Raw genomic sequence first — 17,275 nt, 5'->3', positions numbered from 1 at the left:
GCACCCGCCTGGCGCCTTTCTCCCCGCCCCGCACGTTGACAACAGATCCGGGCACGGTACCGAGAGGAGAACGTGGCCGCTGTGCCGGTGAGTGCTGAAGCTGCGACAATCCCCATCCCCCCTACCCCCGGCCGCCAGCTGATAACTCTGGCGCCGTCCAGGCGGCGAGCAGTGCCGCAGGTCCCGCCGGCAGCCTGGGTGACAGCCGTGCCGCGGTGCCCGGGATGTTGCGGGGTCGGAGCTCCCTCCCCGCACCGCTCCCCGTTCTCGGCCTCCGCGCCGCCATCGCTTTACGCCGCCTCCCGTCAGGCAGCGCGGCGGGCAGGGGCGGGGATCCGGGGTTTTCTGTCAGGCAGCGGGGAGGGCAGCCCGGCGTCTCGCGGGGAGGGGGCCTGCCGGGCAGGGCGGGGCGGGGGAGCGAGGCGAGGCGGGAGGCGCTGAGGTACCGGCTGAGGGGGTACCGGCTGAGGGGGTACCGGCTGAGGGGGTACCGGCTGAGGGGGTACCGGCTGAGGTACCGGACCGGCTGAGAGGTACCGGCTGAGGGGGTACCGGACCGGCTGAGGGGTACCGGCCCCGCCGGGAGCCTGCCTGCGGCGGGCGGGACGCGGCCGGGGCATGGAGCGGTGGGTCGCGGCCGCCGGGGGCTGGGGCTCCCTCTGGGGCAGCTGGCGGGGCTGGGAGCTCTTGGCCGCCTGCGCGGTCATCGGCGCCGTGGGGTGGCTGCTGAGACGGCTGGAGAGGAGGCCCGGCGGCCGCGGGGCCCCGGCGGCAGCCATCTCTTCCCCGGCGGTGGCGGCGGCGGCCATCTCTTCCCCGGCTCCCCTCTCTTCCCCCGCGCCGTTCTCCGCGGGGAACCGGCGCAGCAACGGGAGCCGCCCAGGTGAGAGACGCGGGGACGGGTGGGGGGTTGGTGCCTGGGGAGACCCGGACGCCCCGGGTGTTTCCTGCCATGGGCGGGGCTCGGGGTCGCCCGCCCGTGGGCCCCGCCTGACTCGACCCCGCCTCGGGCGTTGTCCCGGCCCCGCCGCCGCGGCCCAGCTGCGCCTTCGCCCCACTCCGTCGCAGTCTCGGGCAGTCCCCGCCGCTGCCCGCGCCTCCGGTCCCACTGCCCGCGCCTCCGGTCCCACTGCCCGCGCCTCCGGTCCCACTGCCCGCGCCTCCAGTCCCACTGCCCGCTCCTCCCGTCCCACGCCGCTGCTCTGCTCACGGCCTCGGGGGCGGCTGCCGCCTGCTCCACCTTTCCCACGCGTCCCTTCTCTTGCTCTTTGCTTGCTACATCCCCTCCTACGCCGAGCCTGCCCTCGCCTACCAGCTCTAAAAAAAAATCTCGGTTTGTTCCTGAGAAGTCATCCCCCCTTTTTCTTTTGTCCCCCTTTTCTTTTAGTCCAAGCTTTCCCGTAGCTCATCCCAAGTTTGTTTTGCAGTTCTCCTTCTGCCACGTAGTTCATAACTCTTAGCTAATTTGGGAGCAGGAAACATGGGCAGATCACGGTTGAATAGCCACAATTTTTCTGCCCTCTGCTAATCCTGGGATCCGAACTATAGCCAAACACAGGATGTGATTCTCCTATAATTCCTGCCTCAAAAAAAGAAAAAAAAAGGAGTCTGTTGCTTATTTGCCGAAGGATCATTTGGAGTTACAGAAAATGTATTTTAAACTTAATCTCCTTTTGTATCTGCTTTATCTTAAAAGAGGCAGTTGCTATGTCTCAGGTTAGCAAGTCATGTCTTTTGGTTTGAACAGCTCTAAATAGGTGATGCAGTTAAATATTAATAAATATTTATCTGTGTTAGCTGAAAGCTTAATGTCAGAACACAAACCTATTTCATCAAAGTTCTGTATTGTCATTCAAACAATGTTTTTTCTGTTTGTCCAGCAAGCCTGCCAGAGAAACCCTTTAATGGTAACAATAGATCTTAAACTGAAGATTAATTTAATCAGTGTTGGTCTGTTCTGTCATTTTATGCTTTGATTTAATTGTGCCTGTGTTGTAATGGAGGTATGAAATAAATACATTTTTCTTACATACCTGAAGAAGAAAATTTTAGGGGCCAAGTTTTATCAACTTGAGACCAGAGGAATCCTTCCTGTAGTTCTACCTAACTACAAGCCAAGGAGAAAGATTTCTGTGTGTGTACCTGTGTGCTCTGTGAGCATGAATTACACATATGTAAGGTAGAATGATTCTGCTGGTTCTGAACCTAAAAATTGGTGATTTTCTGAGTTAATTTTTTAAAGCAATAAATAAAATAAACTCCTCTAAGGTGTTTTCAGTGAATTTCTGCAATAAACTTGGTTGCCCCTGAGTTTTCATCTTTACTGTGTTTTCTCAGTTACACCATCTCAGAAGGAAAATCCTTAAAATACTAAGTTTTGATATTCATGTAACCTATCTCAGAGCCAAGATTTATGCCTCGATTACAACATGATGGCATCAAATTTATTTAAAAATAGGTGATTAAAAATAAAAAATAAGCGAAAAGATATTTTACATCTGTTTTTAAAGTCCTGTGGGGAAGTCATATAATCATAGCAGTGAAGTTGCTTGGAGATTAAGGTATCATAAGGGAATCAGAATACTCCAGGGAAAAGTAGCTCAGCAGCAGCACAGTTTGACTGTTGCCAAAAGTTATGAAAAATGCTGTGCCCATTTTTTTCCCAGTATATGACAAGCTTGGTTCTTTCCCAGAATAAGCCTTGGATAATTTAAATACCAAAACTGTTGATTTTGTTGGTGTATTTTGTGACACTACTGTTGGCAAGACATGGAAAAACAGAAAGTGGAGTTAGACCATACAGCAGTTCTGGGATGAAGATGCAATTTTAGAATTAACTTCTGACAGTTTGACAAAATGAGTAACTTACTGGGATGCAGTGTTTATAGAGCCACATCTCTGCTGGGTTAGGGTCCAACCATTCACTGTTCAGGCCTCAATAGTTTCCTAGACCAAGGCTCCTGCCCATCAAAATGGATGTTCTGACTTGTGTTAAGGGCTGCTTGTGCATCCTGGTCATAAAGCAAGAGAACTCATAAATTGTGGACATTTCTTATACTGCCATGTGTATCCACAAATGCTTTTTTGAGGTTTAACTGAAGATTACAGGTGACACTGATTTCATACCTAGGAGACTGCTTTGTCTTCTAATGGAGTCTGATTAGGAGCTGTGTTACTTGAAACAGAACATGATTCTTAAAAATACAAATTAATTCATGTGGAAAAGCTTTAGATCTGTGTTCATTTAGTTTTAGGTTTCATAAGCTGAGTATGAAGCCTGTGCCATACACACCTGTCCCAACCATTATAAGCCATAAAATGGCCAGGCAGGGAAGGAAGGGTCATTTTAAGGAGGGAGAGAAGGCAAGCTGAAGGAATATGTCAGACAAATAATTTATATCCCAAAACTTTCCTTTCTAACTACCATACAGCAGGAAAGTCACAGCCTTCGTGGAGATACATGGATGCAGTTTCTGACTAAATAATTTTAAAGCATCCTGTGTTCTTGAGCTGCCTAAATCCTGGATCTTTTCAGTTGTGTTTTTCTCAGCAAGAGATTTCTAGTGGCATTGTGTTGGTTTTACTGTCTCTTTGCTGACAGTGCAGCAGCTGTAAGTGTGTAGAATAGATGTGTGGAAGCATCCTGTGGGACTTGGAACTAGAAGGAAGGATTTTACTTTGGAAATGGAGGAATTCTTCTCACTCCCACTCTGTTGTGAAGGGAAATCTGAACAGATCACCTGTTCTCCTCTGGTTGCTCTCAAAACAGGAGCTGGGAAACAACACGTTGTGTAAACAGTCCTGGCCTTGCATCGTGGCCAGAGATAGACTCCTTGGGTTGCTGCATCATACTTGCAGCTTATACTTTTGTCAGCTTGAAATTCTAATGGAGAAGAATGCTGTGCTTTTAGCTGTCTGAGCTGTCTAACCAGAATCTGACTGGCACTAACTTGTCACTGTGCTCCAGCATTCCATTACCTCCACAGATTGTTCCTTTCTTGACAGGAATCAAATATTTTTCAGCCAGTCACAAATTTTCATGCATAAATATTCTGGATTGAATTTTCACTCCAAGAGTCTTCATTACATTTGTAAAGGATCAAGAAGAATAAAATGTAAACTGGAAATGTTCTTGCAAGTAGTTGTAAGAGGAGAAGAAATAAACTCTTGGTATAAATCTGATTGCTTAGAAATGTTTTAATATTAAACCTTTAATGTTTAATATGCAAAAATATTTTGTCTTCTCTGCAACAGTGTTGATTTTTTTCAGAATCCAAAAATAGTTAGAAAACACTGTTTTCCTTAGCACTGGTGCAGCATTTGAATAGCAGAAAAAAAAGTTGTATTGTTCCTTATAGTTTGTGTCTCTGTTTCTTGCCATCCCTATAGGTGAGGTAACAATGGATATGATATTATCCCGACTGAAGCGGCTCTCCTCTGATGAGCTTAGAGAAGAAATTGTAAGAGCAGGACTGAAATGTGGGCCCATCACATCAACCACGAGGTTTATTTTTGAAAAAAAATTGGCTCAGGCCTTGTTGGAGCAGCAAGGAGTGCTGGAAGAAAACCAATCTGATCTGCTTGAGGAGGCTGCTGGAAATGTCCCATGCAATAGTGGCTGGGCAGAAGCACAAAAGACTTCAAGAACTACAGGAGTGAATCACAATGGACATGGGAGTGTTTCTGAAGAGGCAGAGTTTGGGTACTGTGTAGGTCTGAACCCTCCAGAAGAAGATGTGATGCACACAAACTGCTCAGCTCCAGTCTGTGGAGCAGCATCTGCTGATTCACAGATCAGTGCTCAGACACCATCCAGAAATCCTCCACTGTTTTATGGTGTTTGCCCAGTTTATGATGACATACTGGCAAGGAATGGTAAATATTCATTTATTTCAGCAAAAAGCATTTTACAATCATGCCTGAACACCTTTTTCTATATAATGGATGATACAAACACCACTGTATTAGTATTTTAAGCATTGCTTGAAGTATGTATTTCTTTCTGTAAATAGTACTCACTGGAACTTCTGAGGCTTGGAAACACAATTTTGAGACATCCCATTTATCCTGTATTTAGTAGACAAACAATTTGAGACCAAAGCTGAAAGGATAGCTTGAGAATTTTGTAATCTGTTTCTGGGAATAATCTGAGATTTTTGAAATAACTTTGTACTTTGTTGCAGAGAGAATACATGTTTATGAAGATAAAAAGGAGGCTCTCCAAGCTGTTAAGATGATTAAGGGTTCCCGTTTTAAAGCCTTTTCAAACAGAGAAGATGCTGAGAAATTTGCTAAAGGAATCTGTGATTATTTCCCATCTCCAAGCAAGTCCTCTTTATCTTTGTCTCCAGTGAAAATGGGAGCATTTAACAGAGGTGAGGATGTTCATCTGTGAGCAATAGATGCAATATGCAGCCTGTTAATTGCTTTATGAGAGTAGAAGCAACAGCTTTATAACCAAGAAACTCATCACAATAAATGTCAAAGGGTGAAATATCTTAATAAATTTGAAGTCCCTTTAGAGTGGTGCTGTTTAACATGAAGCTGTAAATAAACATCAAATCACAGCTCCAGAGCTTGCCAAATAAAATCACTGTAAAAGTAGGTATGACAACCAGTATTTAATATTTTTTTTCTTGTGAAATAAATTTAAAAAGGTCAATAAAAAGCACATTTACATTTTTTAATTCAAATTTGGTTCTTCTTCTCCACAAAATTTTAAGGTCACTGGGGAAATCATCCTTAAAGTTACTTGATGCTTTTTGAAACAAGGACCACTGAAGTTTATGCACAGAAATAAAAAGTGGAGCAGAGTATGTTGAAGTCCTGCTGCTTTGTTAAGAACTCCCACAGAAATTAGAGCCTCAGGAATCTGTGGAAATGCTGCTTCCTGTGTTTTCAAGCCTAAGGTTCAGCCTTCACTGTATGGTTTCTGTGATCTGTTTTATGATAAAATACACTGGTTACTTTTTAAAGCAATGGTTGTTCTGGTTCATGTGAGTTTTACACTAAAAATGAGGCTTGTTTCCTAAAGCTGAAATGTAGGTAGTGGCCTGCACAGTTTTGCTACTTAGTAGTTTGTGGTTGTATTTGTTAGGATTTGATTTTACTCATGGACTTCAGGATTTTCAGGTTTAGTACTGATAAATTTTCAGGTTTAGATACTGATAAAATTGCACAGCCTATTAAAACTCTACTTAAGTTTAAATTCAGAAATAAAATGCTAAACACTGATCATATTTTACAGTGTTCCCAGTTCCTGTACTAAAGGGATTCACTAGTCATGCAACTATAAAAGCAATTTTAATCTTCAGAAATATTTTTTTTCTTTTTTTTTTTTTCTTTTTTTTGTGAATATTTCTTTTAACTGTGGATGGAAGCAGATTGGTAATCATGAAATTTACCTGAAAGAGTTTTACATGAGGGTTAAGTCATATTTTCCTCCCTCCCTATCACTATTTTTAAATGCCTTGCTATTGACCTAAGTTTTTTCACTCCTGCACATTGAAAGTTGCAAATTGAATACATATTCTAGATTATAATCTGATTTTCGTGGCCTGCTTATGAAAATAGGAATCACTGAAAAGTAGATGCCTAGAAACCTGTTACTTGTGTTTTGACAGATGGGTTGTGCTCTGCTGAAACTGAATCTGCCAACAAGGAGAGGGCCAACAGCTACAAAAGTCCCCGCACTCAGGATCTCACAGCTAAACTGAGGAAAGCTGTTGAGAAAGGAGACACAGCAACGTTTTCAGAACTCATTTGGAGTAACCCTCGCTATCTGATTGGGTCAGGAGACAATCCAACAGTTGTTCAGGTAAAAAAATGAAATAGAAAAACCCCAAGTTCTGGCTTAGTACTTTAGCTTTGAGGCCTGATAAGCAGAACTGGAAGGAATGTTGTTTCCTGCTCTCCAGGGTGTCTTGTTTCCAGCAGTGCAAGGTTTGTCAGTGTTTATTCATGGTAGCTCAGGGAAACGTTGCAGTTGTCTTGTGTGAGTCACCCACCATAACTGAGATTTCACTTTGCTCTGGGAGAGCTGAGTAAAGAAACTGAGTTTGCAGTTCTGTAGGGGAAGAACAGTTTTAGCCAGTAGTGAAAGAAAAGTCTTGCCTTGATACAGTGTTTGTCTCCTCAAAATAATTCCACTCTATTATAATTATGTTAAGGAACAGGTTAGTGTCTGGGCTGTAACTAGGTGTTCCTGCAGCCCTGCTTGCCCAGGCATCACCTTTACATTTCAAAATGCATCCATCTATAGGGTACCATTTGGCAGACACTGGCAATCTCACTTTAACAGATCACTTCTGATAGACCAGCTGTGTGAAGCTGTTGAAATTTTGAATGTTACACAAGCTGAATTCTACACATATACACACACCCATTTCCCTGCTCCTTTTATACAATCAACTTCCTATTTCCTTTTATTATGTGATACCTTAATACCTTCTTTGCTGCATGTTTGTCCTAAACTTAAAAAAAGACTAAAAAAGACTATAGCTAAATGTAAGAATAATGACATTAATTGTAAGATTAATGTGGGTGGAATGATGCACAGGTCTTCAGAACATCATCTAATTCACCACAGTTCTGAATGTTAATGTACTGTTGTGCAAACATTTGTTCCTAATAAAAGATTTCAGAAACAAAAATCTTGAATATTACTGTGAGGGAACCTCTGTGTTCTCACAGCATTGAAACGCGTTTCAAGTGTGTGGACATGAGAAAGCTGCTGAGATTTCAGTTCATCCTCACGTTTTTCTCTTTTATTTCAGGAAGGGTGTAGGTACAATGTCATGCACGTGGCTGCCAAGGAGAACCAGCCTGGTATCTGCCAGTTGTTGCTGGACACTTTGGAAAATCCTGACTTTATGAGGCTTATGTACCCTGATGATAACGAGGCGATGCTGCAGAGCCGCATCCAGTACATTGTTGACCTTTACCTTAACACACCAGATAAAATGGTGAGGTTTGGGTGTTTGTAGGCTGGGGTTAAGCCACAACAGTTTGTATCTTCTTATTACACAACTGGAAGGTGTTAAGGGTGTGTAAGGGAGAAGGAAAGAGAATAGAAGGGGACACATAGTGAAATGAGCTATTTGGGAGGTTTGTGGGTTTAATAATTATAATTCTACAGTATGGTGGGAGAAGTTCTACAAAGAGCCCTGATAATTAGTCATGACGTTTATTTACTTTTCCCAGTCTCAAAATAAAATACAAAGGAGTGACTGTTGTGTTCCCAAGTGCATATGAATTTTCCCTTTTTCCCACTTTTAGGGGTTTGACACTCCGTTGCATTTTGCCTGCAAATTTGGGAATTTGGATGTTGTTAATGTGCTTACCTCACACCCAGCTATTGTGAAAAATCCAAGAAACAAATATGACCAAACTCCATCAGAAGTAAGGCTCTCTGTGTCCAGAGTAAAAAGAAAAATTTAATGCATAATCAGTATTTTTCAAGTGCAAACACTGTGTCATGATTTAGAGGGTAAATCTTTTATAACATTAAAAATATTTTCTGTTTATTGTATCTGGGGAAAAGTTCTGGATTTTATGATTCACTGCCTTTACAGGTATCCATTTTAAGGAGGTGTTTGTATTGTAGTGGTTTGTTCTGCTTAGAAGTAGAAGTACTGGATGAGAGGGGTAGAGGCAACTAATGTGACTATTCAAAAAGAACACACACTGCAGCTGATTTGGGTTTGTTGTCTTATGCTCTACTAAGAAACAACTAAATTTATATTAACAGGTAGTTTGTGAAAGAAGCAAGAATAAATCTGCAGAATTGAAAGAAAAACTAAGAGAGTACTTGAAAGGTCTGTATTCAGAGTTTTATGCTGTATTTTGGCTCTTGGATGTCTTTTATTCTCTTGCTCCTGGTACCATTCCTGTCCAGTGCTGTAAAAACCAAAGAGACACTAAAACTGGCAAGGAACAAAACCCCTTTTGTCTTTTAAATTACATGGGCAGAACTCTTACTGTATGGATCACAAGGTTTTCCTCACAGCTCTGTAGCACAGGCATGACCCTTACTTCATTCACTGAGTCTGAAGCAGAAAGTTTAAGCTGAAGGGAAACGAAAAGACCTTTACAGAGCAAGAGATTTATTTGTCATGCTGGGGAGTCATGTAATTTCTTTGACATAGAGTTTTTGACTGTTTTATCACATGTGGATTCAGGCATTTGCAAAAGGGAGTTGTTGAAGATCCTCAGGAAAGGAATATCTATATCAGTGCAGGTATTTTTGGATTTGAGAGAGGAAGCCTGTACTAAAATAGTCTGTAAGCAGGCAATAAATATTGAGACAGTGAGTTTGAGTTACAAGTACTTTACTAATGAAATGAAGTCAGATGGTTAAGTACATGGGTGTATTGATATTCTAGGAAGAAGCAACAGGCTAATGTAACATAAATGTCTTTAAAAAGCTTTGTATTATTTATTTTAGGTCAATACTATGTACCACTCTTGAGAGCAGAAGACAATTCCTCAGCTCCTGTGATTGGAGCACCTTGGTCACCCGACCAGACAGACGAGAGCCCCCAGAGAACTTTATCTAAATACCCTGGCAGCCCCAAAGATCCTGTGCTGTCATTAAGAGCTTTTGCAGGCCCCATGAGCCCCTCAAAGGTAAGGAGAGAATTTCATGTCACTCCAATGCCTGTTTTTTGGCTATTTTAAAAATAAAGAACCATTAGAATATCCACTGGCAGGATATTGTGCTGGGTAGTTTGTTCCTGTGACAGATTGTGGCTCTGGTTTTCTGGAAGAAATGGATCTTCCTGCATAAGGAAGCAGCACAGAGATTTGTCACTGGTTTTTATTGCTGAAAGCATAGAAATGTCTGATGTAAATAAGAAGAGTGAAAGTTCAGTCAAAAGAAAGTTGTTCTTTTCTTTTTCCAGTTGGAATCTGTTCAGTGAGCACTCTGGCAAACCTTGCAGTTTAATTGCTGACCTTGCAGATAATTGCTCTAATTCCTAATCTGAAACCAAGCTTTTCAAGGTGGCTACAAATTGATTTTAAAAAATCATTACTCTGCCTCATTTCTAGACATTGACACTGGATGACAAAGTTTATCACCCCTGCATATTGATTAACATTTTTTTCTAAATGATCACCTAAATGACAACCAAGTAGTAGGTGTTGGGATAGTTTTGGAAAAGTGTTGATTGTGTAGCAGAAGGGTGAAACCTTTATTTTTCAGGAGGAATATTTATCAGTAAAATATATCTATAGGCATTTCTTTGACTCATTTATTTGAAATGAACATTCTGGAAATATGACAGCTTTAGGAATTGTGAATAAATACAGCTGAGGATGATCTGTCATCTAATGCTTGAATTCTTTCAGGACTGAGTTTTACCAACATGTTTCATGTTTTTACTTCTTTATGTGTTGGTCAGTCAATTTTCTGTTAGAAAATTCTTGAGTATAAATATAAAATATCTATTTGAGTATAAAATCTATTTTATACTTTAAAAAAAAATATCTAGGGTGTAAACAATGCACTGGTCTGATTGCTGGCCAATACTTTTAATGTCTGAATGTAATCTTAGTCATTAGTGCTGATTTTGGTGATAAAGGCATAAAGTTTGGGATTTTTCAAAAATCCACTAATTTATTCCCTTTAACAGTTCAAATTCAGACTTCAAAAGTATACAATAGAAATAACGTAGCAAGTCTGTGCAATTAATTACATAGATACAGAAGTATCACCTTTGCATCCTAAAAACCAGTGACCAAGAGAGCATTAAAATCAAAATGCCATTGCAGAATTGTGAGAGTTGCCTCTTTCCTGCTGCACGGAAATTAAAGCCAGACAGACTCAGTGTTTGTATGGTTTACTTTAAGGTGGTTACACGTTATGATCCTTACTTTTTTAATAAGCAGCTATGAGATAACCAGTAACACTTAGATCCAGGATGACATTCCTTGTAGCTAGAGCTGAGCAATGGGTGTGGCAGAACTCCAGCTGTTTACATGTAACAGCTGAGTGCCTTTCAGACCTATGGGCAGACATTCAGGCAGCCCTGAGTTAGCTTCATCCAGTGGGGGTGTTGTGGGGGTTTTAAAATTATTTCTCTTTTTTAAAGGCTGAAGAATTTCGCAGACTTTGGAAGACTCCCCCTCGAGAGCGAGCTGGCTTCTTCCACAATGTCAGGAAATCTGATCCGGAGAGGGGTGTTGAAAGAGTTGGAAGGTATCTAAACCAGCATTGGTATAAACAATTAGCAATAGAGAGAATAATTAAAAGCAAAAGACTTGTGCAGACAGTAGATATTACTTACTGATCACAACCTTAGGGCAAAAATTGCTGACAGAATGTTTTATGAAATATATTGTGGTTTGATTTTTACTGTATTTTTGTGTAAACAAAGTAGCTAAAAACGTGAAACAGCTTTCTTAGCTCTAGAAACAAAGATATTTAAATATTATTGCTGGTGTGTATAGAATGCTTTTCTCATTTACTTGCCTAATTTGTCAGATCTAAAATTATGCTTGAGGGATTGTTAAAGAGAGCAGAATGAAAAGATCCTAATACAAATATGCTGCTTTATAGAAGCTGTGTGTTGTGGTGTGTGTCAAATACCTTGTATCACCAATAGCCGAAAAAAAGAAACTATGTTAAAAGCTGATTAGATTTCTTTCTTTAAAATAACCCCTCACTTCCCCCAACCTTATCTCAGCCCCAAACTGAGCAAGCTGTTGAATGGAGTTTCATTCAAATTATGCCTAAATCAGAGGGGATTCATCTCTACTTGATGTCTAAGTACAGTCAGCTTAAAAATTAAAATAAAAATAATAAAAATAAAATAATTATATTGCTACCTATAAGAATAGTAAATTAGATTTGAAATACATTCTGGAAAAAATCAGATGATACAGTGTTTGCTAGGGGTGTGTGTATCATTTTTGCAGACTGTTGATTGTTGCAGAATTGTGTTGCCTAGTTGCTCGTTTGTACTCCTAATTAATATGTTAAGATAGCTGATAAAATGTGTTCAGAAAAGTTATTGTCAAACTAATATTTATGTCTTCACAAATGATTCGTTTTATTTTATTTATTGCAGGGAGTTAGCTCATGAACTGGGGTTCCCGTGGGTTGAATACTGGGAATTTCTGGGCTGTTTTGTTGATCTGTCTTCCCAGGAGGGGCTGCGAAAATTAGAAGAGTACCTGAGTCATCGGGAAATGAGCGAAAAGGCTCAGCAAGAAACAGGGGAAAATGAAACCTGCAATAGATACAAAACTCCACATCCCTCTGGTAAGAAAAGGGCAAATGCTGCAAACAACAGGCTGCACCTTGGGAGCAGAGGGAGAGGAAAAGGCTGCTGCCCAGGGGAAATCATATGCACCTGCTGTGGTTGCTGTTATTAATCTCGTATCCAAACAGTCTGATTACAGTATTGGAAAAGCAGCAAACAAGACTGAATGTAGGGGAATTAAACCAGACCTCATTAGGTGTTCTTTATCTTTCGTATGAATTATTTTATTTGATTGTAGCCCCCAGATGAAATTCCTGTAGGAAAACCTCCATCTTCCGTATGTTTTACTTGGAGCATCTGGGAACTCATCTGAGTGTATAGAATTTTGTAATCCACAGATACAAAATAGGTAACTTTTTAAAATTACAGAATAATTCTTCACAGTGGAGGGTGACAGACACATTGAACATAACCCAGAGAAGCTTTTATACTTTCTTTGACCACTGCTTGCTATTATTTATGGAAGGCACACACGAGACACAAATCTCTGTGCTCCTTCCTCCTTTCTCTCCTGTGCCATTATAGATCTGACCTGGTCTGACACGACCCTGAGGTACAGACCTTGTCATAAGCCTTTGTGCCTTGGAAGAGATGAAACCTTAAACTATTCTATATTAATAACATTTTCCTATCTTATTCTGCTTTATTCTGACATTATCCTTTGTTGCTGGTTAATGGTTGAAGTGAGGAGTGCAGGAAATACAGTTCTCAAAAGATTAGGATGTAAGAGGTTATATGCAAAAAAAGGTACAGCCATAATGGTGTCAAATTTTGCATTTTTAGCTTCAATGCTGTTGCACAAAATTCGAGGAGACTTCAGTAAATAGAATAAGGCATAAAGATTGTGTATTTGTTCCTAGTTTATCTGATCTGTGTTCTGTTGAAAGTCTTTTAACATGTTGCTCTCATTAAAATTGCTTATAGGCAAGAGTAAAAAGTCCTGCAATTCTGTTTCTGTTGGAGCATTTTTGGATGATGATGATGATGACATGAGCTTGGAAGAGATAAAAAACAGGCAAAATGCAGCACGGAAAATCAGCCAACCTCTTGTGTCCAAAGAACCCAACATTGATGCCATTGGAGATGCTGAGTGTGACATCTTGTCCATGGAGAGGGCTGTAAACATCATGGAGACCTCAGCTCACCCCCGGCACTACGAAAAGGCAGTTTCATCCAGCAAGAATGGATTTTGTAACCCTGTGTCCAGTGAAAGGATAATGAGTGACAGAAAGCATTTGCATGATGCAGGAGAATGCCTGGGAACCCCCATTTCCAATTTAATGTCAGAATTTGAAAGCCTGTCATTCCAGAACCAAGGAGAATCAAGTAACATCTCTAAAACAGCTGACAGTAAGAGAATTCTGGCTGAAGGAACAAGTCAGGTGAGAAAATCCAAGGACCATCTGGATAAGAGCTGCTACTCAGTGTCACTGGCAAGTTCTGAGCCAGGTGTTACAGGGAAACCTGGAGAGACCAAGTTAAGGACAGAACACAGAAAAGCATCAGAAGAAGAGGGACTCTGTATGGAATCTGGAATTCAGGCTAAGGAGGCACAACGCCATCGAGAGCTTTCCTCACAGAAATTTCTTTTGAAGGCTTCACCCACAAAGGATTACTCAAAGAATTTATTCCTGCTTGGGTAAGAGTTACCTCATTTTTTAACATTTATTTGTCCTTGGGGTTATGTGTGGGGAAACAAGGTGCTGTAGTGCTACTACAGTATCACTGACAGCAGCTTGAGACTGTGTGATACTGAGCAACAGGAGATGCAGTCCTTGTACAGGAGCCAGGCAGTTCTCTTGCAGCTCATTAGCTGAGCAATGCACCTAAAACAGGAGGAAAAGCCTTGCTTCCAAATGAGTTTTAGTTAACTTTGCTGCTGACCCCTTCATCTGACAGGCTTCTCACTTCATGCTGAGCCTAATTTAGGTTAACAGAGTCTTTGATGCACTCTTTGCAGGTCCTCAGATTAAATTTTCAAAACCTTGTTATGGAGAACAATTTAAGTGTCAGCCTGCTAGAAAAAGTTCATAGAGAAACTGTGTTTATAGAGGAAAGGGGAAGTTTGTTTGCTTATATCAAAAATGAGTGTTTTGCAATTGGGATGTTTTATTGCCTGAATAAATAGAGTTCTCTTTTCATTTAGTTCTGTTTATATTCCAGGGGGCAGCCCTCAAAGCTGGATGGGGATGTGCTGGCAGCTATAGAATCAGCAGAGGTTGATGCACAGAAATACCCAATGCTCTACAAATGGAAACAGGCCGTGCAGTCCTACTCCTCAGCTGACAGGCAAAGGTATTTCTGCAGCTTCAGTCACATCAGCTGAAATAACATTTCTAGTGGCTCAGCTGCAAAATAGCTTAAATAGCTAGAATGTCAGGCTTTGCTGCTCACAAAAACCTTGTTTTAAATATTCAACTGTGTTAACTGTGTTTCTGAACTTACTGACCAAGCTTTTTGGGTGCTGTCTATTAATAAGGAAAAGTTACTGATGCTCCAGCCAAGTTCCTGTTCCATTACTCTACACTGCAGTTCCAAGTAACTTCAGCAAACATACACAGACAGATCAGACAAAAGAGAAGGCCTCAGGAGTGTGGTTTCCAGTTGGCAGATGTAGCAATTTGATGATTTATTTATATTATTGGTCTTAATGGTAGTTGTGACATTTTACATCCCTGGTGTGGATGCAGTGAGGCTGTGTTTGTTACCCTCACTTGGAGGTTGTTTATAGTGATGTTTAAAAGAATTTAATATTTTTAGGTATCTTTTTATTACTCGTTATTTTTTACCCGCTATTACCCCAATCCAATTAATTATTTGTGTGAATAATGGTATTAAGTTTTCAGAGGAAGAAGTCATGTTTTGCTACACAAATCATGGCAGCAGACTGCACTTGTTGGGATGCCTGAATATAAGTTACACCAAAATAAATTCTTAGTGGGGACATTGTACTAAAGTGCTTCTCAAGCACCAGTCATTTCTTAATGGCCATTTGGGAGCAAATGACTGATGAGGCATCACATCTATACATAACACAGAGCTGTTGCTGTTCCCTTGCAGACCTGCTCTTACCTGTCAGGATTTTTCTCTGCTTGTGATTGATTATTCTGAGATGTCCAAATGCCACAGAGTGGAAGTTCTGCTCTCTGTATTGCAGCTTTCTTAACAAAATGCCAGATGACTTTCTGTTTTCTTCCAGTTGGCCGAGTCCAGCACTGAAGGGAAGATTCAAGTCCCAAACCATCACTGCTGGCATTCCAGGTGCTTCAGTCTACTCTAATTCAGGAAGAAATAGTCCAATACCAGGAAGTCCAGGAAAATACAGCAATGCTGCCTTGTTCTCTCCAGACCCTGGGAGTCCTGGGCGCTACAGTCCAGCTTCTGTCAACCACGCTCTGTTAAAACTACGTTATTTTTCAGAGCCTCCTGCCCACTAAAACATGATTCATCTTCCTGAGACTTCAATTCTATTGTCAAGGTTAAGAGTGGAGGAAAACCCAACAATGTTACTGAAGTGACAGGAGGTTTGTACTTGGCTATTTATTTTTCCTCAATGGAGGATAACTGTATGTTAAAAAAAAAAAAAAAAGAATCTATGTCTTTATACCACATACAAGATAGATTACTGGTGATGTGCAAGAAATGAGTGACAGTCAGGGAGTTGTCCAGTAGCAATTAATTAACCTTTGCTGCCAGTGAAGCAGGGAGCTGAGCCTGTACTTAGGAATGGTGGTACCTGGCAATCAGCCTGTCATCACTGCAATGAATGTGTCAGCTCTCAGATGCAGTCCTTTTGCTTGGATAGTCTGGAGGAAGCACATCACCAGTTACCAGGAATCTTAGGAGAGGAAATCAGTGGCAAGAAGTGGAAGGGTCTTCCACTTGCAAGGGGAATGCTCAGCAGAAAGGCCTGGAAAAAACCCAGGGGAGTGACACCTTTCCAAGGCTGAGTATGAATGTGAAACCCTGTGTGTAAACAGGCAGTGCTGACAGCAAAGCAGCTTGGGCTGGACAGCTGAACACACACACACACAAACGTGTGCATGTATGCACATAGTTACACAGAAACCTTGAGTCTTTGCTTGTTCTGAGGCTGTTAAAAACACTGTGCTATACCAAGTGTTTAGTTAAGGGGCACTATAGAGATTACTGGGGTTCCTTTAAATGTTAGTTTGGAGATTTAAAAAAAAAAAACAAAAAAAAAACCCCAACTATTTTTTTTTCCCACAGAAGCTTTTAACATTAGCAGATTTTAATAGTTACTACACAAAAGCACATCAGCAATAATTTCAGGCAATTTACCAGCAAGGTACCCTCATGTCAGTTTGTGTAATATATTATGAGTGGTAGCCAGTGACCTGTGATGTGGCTCTTGACTTCCCAACTGTGAAGAAGAGACAGGAATAAGGACTAAAAATAATTTTGTTAAAATCTTAAGCTTTTACCGTGTCTCTAATCTTGATGTAGTATTGAGTTTCTGTTTCAGCAGTCAGTAATTGTATTCTTTACCTGTCTGTAAGAATGATTTGTTTCGACAGCACACTGCCAAGAGCCAAGAATGCTTTTCACAGCTCCAGACACTTTTCTGTATCAAGCTTAATGGTTGTAACGTTGTTTGCAAGAAACAGAGCTCTCAGGTGTCAACAGCTCTCTGGTTATAAAAGCAAAACCTATCTATCACTGCAACCTAACTGATCAGAAAATTACAACCTGGTAAGACTGTGCTGGTAAAGAGGGGGTTGGGTGGGAGAAGGCACAGACCCAGCCAGGGACAGGATGGGGCCAAGCAGGAGCAGTGGGTGCAGCCACCACCTGGAGCTGGGTGGGTGTTATGGCTGTTGCACAGTGGAGTGACTGTTTCCTACACTAACTGCACACCCTCCAGAAGTCTCATGATTTAGTACAAACCTTAAAAAAAAAAAAAAAAAAAATGCACTTAATGCTTTTGCAAGCTTAATAGTGCCTTTTGTAATATATTTTTTTAAAAATTTTTGTTCTTTTAGAAGGTT

General features: G+C 41.2%; 1 protein-coding gene across 3 annotated transcripts; it reads left to right on the top strand.

Annotated features, from left to right (window-relative positions):
- The first annotated feature begins 618 nt into the window (after positions 1-618).
- On the top strand, positions 619-17,197 carry ANKLE2 (ankyrin repeat and LEM domain containing 2). Of its 3 annotated transcripts, XR_003988204.1 has the most exons (14): positions 619-883; positions 4,390-4,875; positions 5,184-5,375; positions 6,624-6,817; positions 7,776-7,964; positions 8,278-8,400; positions 8,750-8,816; positions 9,446-9,627; positions 11,094-11,200; positions 12,072-12,265; positions 13,191-13,905; positions 14,430-14,561; positions 15,466-15,790; positions 16,787-17,197. XR_003988204.1 is itself a non-coding variant. In XM_030460295.1 (13 exons), the coding sequence occupies exons 1-13, from the start codon at positions 619-621 to the stop codon at positions 15,701-15,703; spliced, it is 3,084 nt and encodes a 1,027-aa protein (XP_030316155.1). In that variant the 3' UTR covers positions 15,704-17,197. The 3 variants fall into 3 exon arrangements, 2 of the variants coding, with proteins under 2 accessions (XP_030316155.1, XP_030316156.1); XM_030460295.1 differs by having other exon boundaries at positions 15,466-17,197; XM_030460296.1 differs by lacking the exon at positions 7,776-7,964 and having other exon boundaries at positions 15,466-17,197.
- Positions 17,198-17,275: the final 78 nt, after the last annotated feature.

This window comes from Calypte anna, chromosome 15, assembly GCF_003957555.1.
Source record: "Calypte anna isolate BGI_N300 chromosome 15, bCalAnn1_v1.p, whole genome shotgun sequence".
Lineage (NCBI taxonomy): Eukaryota > Metazoa > Chordata > Aves > Apodiformes > Trochilidae > Calypte > Calypte anna.
This window is presented reverse-complemented; position numbering and strand designations above follow the sequence as displayed.

Excerpts from the sequence above, each read along its gene's own strand:
- ANKLE2 (XM_030460295.1), top strand. The coding sequence starts at position 619 with ATGGAGCGGTGGGTCGCGGCCGCCGGGGGCTGGGGCTCCCTCTGGGGC. Across the intron at positions 11,201-12,071 it reads GGTGTTGAAAGAGTTGGAAG|GGAGTTAGCTCATGAACTGG; the intron begins GTATCTAAACCA and ends TATTTATTGCAG. Across the intron at positions 14,562-15,465 it reads TCCTCAGCTGACAGGCAAAG|TTGGCCGAGTCCAGCACTGA; the intron begins GTATTTCTGCAG and ends GTTTTCTTCCAG.